Source organism: Aythya ferina (assembly GCF_964211825.1).
Source record: "Aythya ferina genome assembly, chromosome: 2".
NCBI lineage: Eukaryota > Metazoa > Chordata > Aves > Anseriformes > Anatidae > Aythya > Aythya ferina.
Window position 1 is genome coordinate 20,749,302 of NC_140297.1, and position 12,088 is coordinate 20,761,389.

The following is a 12,088-nucleotide window of genomic DNA, read 5'->3' on the forward strand; positions in this document are numbered from 1 at the left end:
TGAATATTTAATTTTCCCTACAGTTATGTAGGACACATGGCAATACCTGGTGTATGGTCAGTATCAGGACCCGTTTGTCCAAAGTCACCACCTTCGCTAACATTCCAGTCAAAATCATCCCTAGAGTCTTGTATTAATCCACATACAGTGGTCCATTCTTGCTCTTGTGTTTCAAAGTTACAGCTTCCAGGAATACTTGTGTAGTAACCTGAAAATATAACAGGAAGTAAATTATCATCTCTACAAGACTGTAATGAACTTATTGTACATGGTAATGGAGAGAATTCTATTTGGCTAATACTATGATTCCTTGCACTCCCATGTACTGACATAAATAATATATGGTAGTGAGTTAGAAACAAACAAAATAACCTACCCCTTCCCAGACACACACACACAAAAGCCACCATCCTTTGCTTTCTGAAGGTGTAAACAGTGTTAAAAGTTATTGTAGACACATGGCCATGTAAGCCTTGAGGACAAAGCTGTAACCACCAATTTTAGCTATTATTCAAGGTGAATGGACAGAATGATTTCTAGCAAATTAGCTAGTAAAAATGTACTCCACTTCCCCAGTGGTGTTTTTCATTGACATATGTTGGATGACCCTTGTGAGTGTTATGTATGAAGGTAACTTTGGGATGAGAGAGAAGTTCTAGTGATTAGTGCACTGGAATGAATTCAGGATATCTTTGTTAGACTTTCTGTTTTTAGATTTGTCTCTGATTTTTTAAAATGACTTTGGAAAAGTAATTTGTCAACAAAATTGTACAAATGCTGTCGAAGAGATTAATCTCTATCAGAAACACTTTTTTTGCTTTTAAAGTTCTTTTCCTTAGTTACAATTGTTCCTTGATCATCATACGGAAGACATGAATTTTCCAAGAGCAAATTTTTCTTTTTTTTTCTTTTTTTTTTTTTTTCAGGTTAGAATTTGAGCAGAGGCAGCTACATGATTGCTGAGTAAAAGCAAAGACTTCCTCTGTAAAAGGACTCTGGGGAAAGATTCCAAACTATTAAACATCATGGTCAGTCATGCATTTGAGAAGCAGGTCTGACTGTGACTATTTCAGAACCTCAAATGGATTTGAGGAATTAGAGTTAATTTCTTGATTTAGAAGTATTCTGCAACATTAAAATACAATTATTTATGTATCATTGTCTAGGTATAAAATATATAGATAGAAAAAAAAAACATGTAAATTGTAGACAACTTTTAGAACTTTTATCACTATCAACTTGTATTGTATGAACAAGATCTGCATACACACAGACTGTAAAGCTTTTGGACTTGCTTTTCTGTAAATATTTCTCACCATAGTTAAACGTCTAGGACAAATATCTTAAAAGAAGAATAACCTTTATTGAACCTATATCTCATTGAATGCTAGAAGAAAGATCTGTACTGTTTTGTAATGTACTGTACTCTTACTTTACTACAAGAGACTGACGTATCTATCATAAGGAGAGACTGAGAGAGCTGGGACTTTTCAGCCCAGAGAAGAACAGGCATAGTGTGCGTCAGTGGGCATAAATAATTGCTTTGAGGGTTTAAAGAAGACAAATCCAGACTCTTCTTAGTGATGCCTAATATCAGGACAAGAGGCAGTGGGCATAAATTTAAATACAGGAAATTCCATTGAAGGATAAAAAATTATATGATTTTATTTTCCTTTACTTATACTGTTGCACTGGCCAAACACTTGTCTGTGTTGTCCAGGCAAGTTGCTGAGTCTCCGTTCTTGGAGATATTTTAAACAGGTCACAGCCCTGGGCAACCTGTTTTAATGGATCCTGTTTTGAACAGGAGGTTGGACTAGATCTGCAGAGGTGCTTTCCAACCTCAGCCATTCTGTTAGTGCTATTTGCAGCATGACCTTTGGAAATCGTGAAAGGAATACACAAATACACTGAGTGTTCACACTGACACTGCATTACAATCTTCATGGAAACTCAGTGAAGCATGGCAGGGCAAAGAAGGGAATCCATTAATCTCAACAGGAATTACAATTTTCTTGTATAGTTCTAAAAAGATAAAAGTCCAAATGAATTTATATATGGAATTTATACTATTCATAATAGATTACCTGTCCTCAGGAATTTTACCCTAATATTTTAACAGTACATTTAGAAAGTAATTATGTTAAATATTTATAATCAGTATTTACAGGGTTGATGGAATCACCTGACATATATGCACCTCCTGGGTACTTTTTATTTTTAGGGTAAACAGAACGTACTTAGAAGCCTTCAGAAGACAATTGTTCCATTTATCTGAAAAATTGCTTTTATTTCAATAATTCAAGCATTCCTCTAGTTGGTTCATCAACAGTGAGGTTTGCTATTAATCAAATCTGGGTGTATAATAGAGTGCAGTTCATTAAAATTGAAACTGCTTTCATGTGTGCTTTTTTCACCTCAGTACTTCCAATGGGTTATTGAAAGAGAATGAAAATTTTGCAAGATTGCCTGAATGAATGGAATGAAGCATAGAGTAATTTCTTTGAGTTTATTTTATTTTTTTATAAAAGACTTCACCAGGCTATGCGGATACAATTTAGTTTATCCAGATTACATGTATATTTTAAATCCTGCACAAGGGAATTGCTCTTCAGGAGATTATCACCCATTGGCTTCTTTGGAATTACACTGGTATAAAGTTATAGTAGAAAATGAGCCTGGAATTTGAACTCTGAGAAAATAAGAAAATTGTAGGCAAATGTGGCCATAACAACTTGCCATGGGGCAGGTTTGACTACGAAGGGCTTTCTCTGTGGGTATTTACTCTTTTGTGATAAAAGAGTTAACTTTTTTTTTTTCCTTAAAAAAAAATTCCTTAAAATATTAGGTTTCTATTTCCAGATGGAAATAGTTAGACAACTCTTTCTGTTATGTAAAATATTTATGCTTTATGTATTTATGTTATGTAAAATAATTGTGCTTTTTAGGTAAATCCTGATGTTCTGCTTGAGTGAACCTACTTTATAAACATAAATGTACTTTGGTCAAAGTTTTCAGAGCTGATAGCAGGTAACTATGGACTAAAGAAAAATAGCATTAAAAATAGAGGATTATATATATATGTGTATATATATACCTGTATATATATATATATTATATACCTGTATATATATATATTATATATATATACAGGTATATAATATATATATATATTATTATATATTATATACCTGTGTATATATATATATATACCTGTATATTTGCCTCTTAATGCTTATTTGAGTCTATATGCTTGAGAAAATGTGCATTTACCCAAATGTTCATTTGTTTTTCATTTTCAAATGTTTTCAAATGTTCATTTTTTTCATCATTACTTCATTTGTTCGATCTAATATATCTGGTAGGGTAACATTATACTTGAGACTTATCTGGGTACTTTGTACATGAGATTACATTACATTCTGTCTCTTATTTTGCCATGTTATTTTGTCACTTCTGCAGCAACACCTGGACCAAAGAGAGATGAAAATGTTTTGATGTAATTTCAAAATTTCATTGTAGCTTTTCCATGTACAATGAAAGGGTATTTCACTGTATTTATTTAAAGAGATCAGTTTGTTTTTTGTCTGTTTGTTTCCCTTGGAAAAAGTTTTTTGCACTATTGCACACTAGGTTGCTTTACTGTGATTCAATAAAAATTATGGCCTGAAATATCACCATTTATTATCTGACTAAGAAAAGAAAGTTGATGCCATTACAGCCCCTCCAGACAACACAGGCAAGCCTTTCTAAGGAAACTACTATATCCTGTAACAATATTTACAGAATAAATTATATTCCTTGATAGTTTTCTGATCATTATTTTGCTATTTACTTTGGACAGCAATTCCGATTTACTGGGTCTTTGTTAGGTCTGTAAAATGTTAAAAGGATGAGTTTACAGTGTATTTTGCTATACTTACTTTGTTTAATTACTGAAAAAATATGCATACTACAGACAGGAAATATGGAATATCTGTTTAAAAATTGTCTAGTTGAAAAAGATACCCTCTGGAAGTTATCATTCAACTTTTCATTTCCGCCCACATGGTTCACAAAAATTCACTGGAATGCAAAGCACTGCAGTAGAAGCAAAACCAGAAACAGAGACACCAGCATCAGCATATGTACTTCAGAATTGCCATTTACTTTTACAAAAACAATAAAGAGGGAGAAAGTCCAAGTTAAATGTCATGTAGTGACATTTTCATGTCTACTAAAATCTACTGTCTGTCTAAAACAGTGTAATTTACATGACCAGGTAATGGGTCATTATTTCTGTACCCAGTCCAGTCAAAGCATTTAGCAAAAATATGTGAGAGGAAATGCCTTTGATTTTCAAGGGAGTGCCAAGTGTTGGTGAATTTCGATTGAGTAAATTTCAATTGAGTACTTGGGCTTCAATGCAGTATGAACATTGATGTATGTGATTCCATTATTTTCTCTGTCTATCAAGATTACTTTTAACCATATGTGCAATATGGCAGAATTTGGTTTGGCAGTTTGAAGATTGAGAATTAGATTTATTACTGAATTACATATATGGACTGTTTAAACTTCCTGCTCCAAATGTCTGGTCTGGAAAATTATTGTCAAAAAAAAAAAAAAAAATGGAGGAAGAAAACAGCACAACATTTTACTGCTTTTCAATTTCAAATCTGAATTGGAAAGACTGTTAATTTGATCTGGATTTTTAAAATTGTGCTGTGTCCGTCCATCTCAAATAGCATTAGAAAAGAATTCCTGCAGGCAAATTTTGTCTCAGTCTTCACCAGGATTGCAGAAATATAAACACACTGGATTTTGTCCAACCATTCTGAATAATGTAATAGGAAGAATACACTGTCATAGCTCTGCAGTAGTAGCAAGAACAAAGAACAATGAATATGTGGTAGCAACATGACTCAGATTGCAAAAACAGGATTAATCTGAAAGATGGACTTGTTTATGCATAATCACTTTTTTAATAACAGAATCACACCTAAATGCTCTTGTGCATTAATTTGGTTATTTAGCTTTTTTTAATTATTATTATTCAACATTGACAGCCTAAAAAGCTTTCAATTAAATAAATAAGTTTATGTATCTTTTCAGAGTAAATTTGGATTGTAATCTATGGATTTTATTCCTTAAATAAAAGGTTTTTTTTTTTGTTTTGTTTTGTTTTTTTGTTTTTGTTTTTGTTTTTGTTTTTGTTTTTTCTATATAATCTTTGTAATGACTAGGTTACATTTTTGTGCCCAAATGACACAAATATTTTTTGTGCAGTAAACATCTCTGAGGATCTTAAAATATCAGACCTTCTGTGCTGGGGGAACAGGCAACCAGCTTGTAATTATCTTCTGAGCAGCTGCATGAATCCACCTGAGCTATGCTACAGAATTTAAAGTTATAATTTTAACTGGAGATTACATTAACACACAAAGAGATACTTACTGCAGTCAGCTTCATCCGATAGGTCTTCACAGTCTGGTTTATAGTCACAGACAAAATGAGATTCTATACAATCCTTATTCCAACACAAAAAATCAGTGAGGGCAGGGCATTCCTTGGGATCCTCTCCAGCTGAAAACAACAGGACATTAAAATCAAAATTACAATTAAATCAAAGAATGCTCTTTTTAATTTTTTTAGCCATTATACACCATGACTTTTGTCATGGTGTATACTTCCAACAGATGTTATTTGGTCACACTCTTTTAATGCTGCATTATCTGTGCCTAGACTACTGCACTGGCCTAGCAGGGCAGGGAAGGAAATCCAAATCAGCATCAGCATGACTGTTTCCCTTCTTTATTTGTTGTGTACATTCCATAAAATAGGATCCATGAGCCTACAAAAGGTAGACAAGTCAAAGTCTTTATACTAGTCATAATTACAGGACATCACATGGAAAATAAGACAATTTTAAATGGGGAAAATACAATACTTTACAACATTTGTGTGATACATACACTTCTAAAACCTTTATTTTTTTATTTTTATTTTTATTTTTTTTTTTAAGAGAGTAGAGAAACTTCATCAGTGTGACTTAAATTGCTTAACAACAGAAAATATTTAAAGGTAGAACTATTGGGATACAACAATTTTCACATCTTATTTCACCGCATGTGACATAGATATGTTATTACCATGCTGAAGAATTAAGAAAAAAAATGACATTTTTCATTAGTTCTACTTTTCTGACTTATATTATTCTACAGTTATTTTTGGGAAGCTACAACAATAAAATGCATCAGTGAGCCATGGAAAGAAAAGGAATGAGCTGGTTCCACATACGAAAATGTCAAAGGTGGAAAACAGTGAAATATATGATATCAAAACACGGATTTGTCACACAATGGAAATGAGAGAAATTACAGGAGGTGAATTTTTTTGGTATGTACTAAGCTTATTTCTGAATATGCTATGAAAAATTTAAACAGAGCTGAAATATCTGAGATATCTAAAAGCAAAATAAAGCCTTTCATTTTAATTTAAGAAAACCATTGACTAAAAATAAACTTGCATTGAATGTTGCATTTAATGAAAAAGACTCCCCCCCCCCCTTTTTTTTTTTTACCTTCCCTTTTCCCTGATCTTTGACATAGGCACTAAACTGAACAATATATTATTTGATCCATTATACAAAGAATTTTACATAATGAAAAACATCCATACAGATACAGAATGCTGGTTTACAGTCCTAGCATAAGTAATAAAGGAATTGCTCAGAGCAATGGAAGGCCTTTTGTTGTTCTTTAAATGAGAACAGAATCTCCACATTTCTATTATTCTAATTGTATTATTGAAATATCTACTAATTTCCAGCACTATTGCATACTGTGTGAGTTAATTTCATTCTTCATTATGCTTTTCTCTCCCTTCTTTTAAGGGGGTCTGAAGACTATACAGATAGGCAGCAAATCAAAAGACTATGAAGGTCTAACTTTAATTTTCATGTTTCTAATATGCAAATAACACTAGTAGTGAAATTAGACATGATGCCAGAAAAAGAGAAGAAAAAGAGAAGAGAAGAGAAGAGAAGAGAAGAGAAGAGAAGAGAAGAGAAGAGAAGAGAAGAGAAGAGAAGAGAAGAGAAGAGAAGAGAAGAGAAGAGAAGAGAAGAGAAGAGACGAGACGAGACGAGACGAGACGAGACGAGACGAGACGAGACGAGACGAGACGAGACGAGACGAGACGAATAAGTACAAAAGGTTCTATTGGTACAATGGAAATTCCTCCATTGTTTTTCTTAACAGTCAAAATATACCTTCTCTTAGAAACAGATATTCTTCCAGTCCTTTCCCACAAAAAGAGAATATTTAAAATAACAAAACCACAGACCAAAATAATAGAGAATATAAAATCAAAAAATGATTTAAAAAGATAGAGGACTTTTCTTAGCTTACAACTGAGCACTAGATCAGTAGAGAAATAACTAGATTAACAAGAATTGGTTGAGCAGTTAAACTGTTGATCTTCTCCTAGATAAAATTTGCCACACATATTCTTGTAGACCAATTTATTTACCCTTACAGTGAATACTCCAAGATTAGATTCTTATAAGCTAAAAGATTAAAATTGCTTAGCAAAATGGTAATCATTTATCATTTTCCTTTTATTTGTTTCCTCCTTGGAATGGCAGCATTTCCTGAAAACCAGGACACCACAAGAAACTATCACAGGACATATTTTAGACTTCATGTTATGCAAATCCCTAAGCCAAATGAAATGACAGTACTTGAAAAACAAAAAAGCATACACAGGTTATCACTTTTCAGTTAAGTACAATTTGGATTGATACAGCAAAAGCCATATAATCTTCTAAGTAGCTTTTAAGAGACCAACAGAATTGACTTGGCTTGTTGATCACTAAATCCTACAAAAGAAGTATGTTACTGACGGTTGCTGCAGGAACTTACGTTTACATACACTCACTTTCATTGCTAAATGTTTTGTTTTGTACAGTCAGAGTACCAGCAAAGATAAGAATTTCCCTCCTAAAAATATATGTGTGTTTGTATATATACATAAAACAAGAAAGACAGGCTTGAACAAATGTGTACACACCACAAATAAACTGAAACTCTAATCTGGATTCATCACCAGCTATATATTTACATTTTTCCAGCTCCAGTCTGTAAGTTATTTATGAAAGACTAGTTCATATAGTACTCCCATAACATATAAGCACGATGAGAAGCATTTGAAGATAGTCAATAAATACATGAATATGAATCCAGACACTTTGTTTCAATTACCAGGAAAAGATCAAATATAAAAGAATTCTCAAAAATGGTCTTCTTTCCTTTATGGTTGCTACTAGAGGACTATAAATGCAAGACCTTTCTTTTACAAAGCTGTATAAGATAAAAATACTCCTGTGATATCAATCACATCTAAAAAAAAAAAAAAAAAAAGACAAAACAAAAAAGACAAACAAAAGACAAAAAAAAAAAAAAAAAAAAAAAAAACACAGGTCTTTAGTATTATGACACTTTAGATTTACAGTAGTTGTGTTTGACCATATGTGACTTTTTTGACTATGTGACTGCGAAAGGTAAAGGGTAAATCTCAAGTTAATTATTGGCTAAGACTACAGAGAACAAGACGTTGAGCTGTTTTGAGAAGCAATGCATAACTCAAACACAAGTACACTGAACTGATGCTCACTAAGAGTCTCACTTCTCTGCTCTCTCCAAGAGGAATACATGCCTTCACTTAACAATAAAATGGCACCATGTCAACAGTAAGAAATGAAACATGTATATTCAAGGTAAATAATACTTTTTAATTATTCTCTTTTTAGAAATCCTATCTGAGTAGAAATGTTTTCAAATTACAGCTGAAAATTCACCACTTTTTATTATTTGTTGTTTAAATTGTGCTCAACAGTGAGAATATATAATTTCTCTCTCTGCTTTCAAAATACCTGAAACATAGGAATAATTGAACTAAAAAAAAATAATTTAAAAAGTGTTATTGAAAATATTACTTGAATATTTTCCCCGAAGTTTCACTCCGCTTAAATTAAAATGTATGAATAAGAAACTCCTAGAAGGCTTCATTAGATCTGCAACTCAACTACATTCAGCACTGTGAAGTTCAGAATTTATGAAACACAATTTGCATCAAGCTTGTCATTTGCTTACCTCAACTGTTTAGTACCATTTTCTACATGACTTTTTATGTAACATTATAACGCCATTAACATACTCATCAATAATGTTTCTGTTCATGAATGACCTTGGCAATCTTCTGCAGGGAAAGCTAGATGAAAAGTTTATACTGATGCAAGCTAGATATCATTTCAAATAAAGTTCTTTTGTATTTCAAAAACTGTAGGGAATTCTACTCACAATATGTGTCATTGAAAAGGCCAGATTTAATCTGAAATAATTGCTTCTGACATAAACAGCAGATCTAACAAATTATACTTACTCTTAGGAGAGAATTTCACCTGTAGATATCAAAGTCTGCTAATGGGCTTCCTAAAGATGCTCAAGGCAAGTTGGAGTTTGCCAAACTGGAAGAATAAAAACTGAATCCATAGTTCTGGAAATGTACAACTGGCTCTGGTTCAAGCAATAGGAAAGATTAGAAAAAAATTCTCTTCAACTTCTTGCACTGATACACATGTCAGGCAAAGTCAGAATATTTTATATTTATTTAAGAATTAGAGACTCTGTGTAGGCTGTATCAGCAAGATAAGGAGCTCATGCTTACAGTACACTAATGTAGAAAGGGGCAATATTTTGCTAAATTCTAAATAAGACATTAAGGAGAAGCGCTGAGAACTGAGGAATGACTAATGTTCTGGTATTCCGGGCTTTACCCTTTAGAAGTCTACAAGTGGTAACAGAGAGAAGAGGGGACAGCAAAAAATCAAGTGATTCTTTTGCAGAAAATTCTACTTCCCAATAATTATGCAAGTTCAATCACAGAGAATATTATCTCCTGAAAACATTTGACACGTGGTCTCTGCCTCATGATCATTTCCCCTCTCCCTGCACCAATGACATCCTGATTCCAGTGCAGAAAACTAGATTACATCTCAAAAAGTTCATCTGAATAGATTACTTTCAGACCTTTTCAACAATACTTAACCTACAAAATTACTGTTAATATGTCATTTGCATTGTGGTGTAAAAGAATCTTGCCACTCAGTAACAGAACTCACTCCTCCCCTCCCCTCCCCTCCCCTCCCCTTGCCTCCCCTACCCTCCCCTCCTCTTTTTTTCACAGATTCCTTAGAAACATCTCATGTGAATATTATGGAGGTTGTTTAATATATGGGCTTGTGCCTGTGTGGTCCACAGGTGTTGTTGTTAACAGTGCAATGGAGTACAGCACACAGGTGCAAATCACATTATTTGCAACAAGAAGGCACTTCCTTCCTTGGTCTTGCAAAGCCATCATTAGATATGAAATTGTTACCTGGACAGGTCCCAGAGTGACCTGGACAAGCTTGAGAAGTGGAGCCAAGTGAACCTAATGAGGTTCAACAAGTCTATGTTTCAAGGTGCTGCACCTGGGTCAGGGCAATCCCAGACATGCAGACAGATTGGGTAGAGAATTCATTGAGAGTAGGACTTGGGGGTTCTGGTGGAAAAAAAACCTCTACACGAGTCAGAAGTGTATGCTTATTGCCCAGAAAGCCAACAGTATCCTGAGCTGCATCAACAGAGGCATGGCCAGCAGGTTGAGGGAGGTGATTGTCCCCCTCTGCTCTGCCCTTGTGAGGTCCCACATGCATGAGGACCTACTGCATCCAGATGTGGGGCCCCCAGCACAAGAAAGATGTGGATCTGTTAGAGTGGTCCAGAGGAGGGCCATGAGGATGATCGGAGGTGTTGGAGCACCTCTCCTATGAAGAAAGACTGAGAGAGCTGGAGATGTTCAGCCTAGAGAAGAGAATGCTTCATGGAGACCTCATTGTGGCCTTTTAGTACTTAATGGGAGCTTATAAAAAGTATGGATAGAGACTTACACAGATAGTGATACGATAAGGGGAAACTGTTTAAAAGTAAAAAAGAGAAGATTTAGATTAGATATTAGGAAGAAATTCTTTACCCATGGGGTGGTCTGGAACGGGTTGCCCAGAGAAGCTGTGGATGCCCCATTCTTGGAGGTGCTCAAGGCCAGGCTGGATGGGGCTTTGAGCAACCTGGTGAAGTGGGAGGTGTTCCTGCCCATGGCAGGGGGTTGGAACTAGATGATCTTTAAGGTCCATTCCAACCTAAGCCATTCTATGATTTTATGATTCCACATTCTATGAAGTCTGCAGAGTTAACCTGTCTCCATGCAGATTCCCTTATGATGTGTACGGCTCCTTTCTATAACATGCTGTATGAAAGCAAGCTGAAAGCAAACACATGCACAATAAAATAAACCTTTGGATTTATTAAACTCCGCTATAAATATTGAATATTACTATACTGCAAAAAACAATTCTAATATTCACATGGCCTTACATAGACTGTCCCTCTCTTCCTTCTTTGCTCTCTTCAATGAAGTACATTATTTCTGTGAAGAGGCAATTATTTTGTTGTGTTGACTATAAACCATGAACCATGAATATTATTCAGCAGATTCTGAAAGGACAGTTTGTGTGGAGGAAAAGGCTACCCCAAAACATCCCAAAGCTTCAGAATTGATCTGAAATCCTTGCCCACTGGGAAGCAGCTAAACTTTCAGTGTTTTCCCATGCTTTTTCCTATTTAAGGCTTTCTTATTTCCATTCCTTGCTGTTTATTTCAAACCTGTTATTCAAGTTTTAATTTTCAACTATATTTTAGGTTTTTCTGTGCATGGTCTATTCCTCTGCTTATGTAATTACCTTGGCTAGAATATCTATAATACTGTATGAGATTTTAGTTTAATCTAAAAAGTCTCAGCGCAAAATACAGATGTGGCCTCCAGATATGGGACCCTGGCCATGTGTCAGGTCAGCAATTCTGCAGCTACAAACATGGTACTTGAATAAGTGCTTTAAATCAAGTCAACCCCTGACCGGTTCTGGTCTGTATGCTACTCTTCTTGGGTTTGGCCACAATAAGATTGTGGTTGCTGTCTTTTAGCTTTGTTACAACAACCACAATAAATA

At 34.4% G+C, this 12,088-nt stretch overlaps 1 protein-coding gene across 2 annotated transcripts in view; it reads right to left on the reverse strand.

The window, feature by feature from the left end:
* Window positions 1–12,088, reverse strand: part of MALRD1 (MAM and LDL receptor class A domain containing 1) — a 264,634-nt gene that overhangs the window by 82,609 nt on the left and 169,937 nt on the right. For both annotated transcript variants that reach the window (XM_084510831.1, XM_084510832.1), the window contains 2 exons: window positions 5,437–5,565; window positions 47–208 (listed from right to left, as the gene is read on the reverse strand). In XM_084510831.1, the coding sequence (XP_084366957.1) occupies window positions 47–208; window positions 5,437–5,565 (291 nt within the window). The remainder of the gene's footprint in view (window positions 1–46; window positions 209–5,436; window positions 5,566–12,088) is intronic.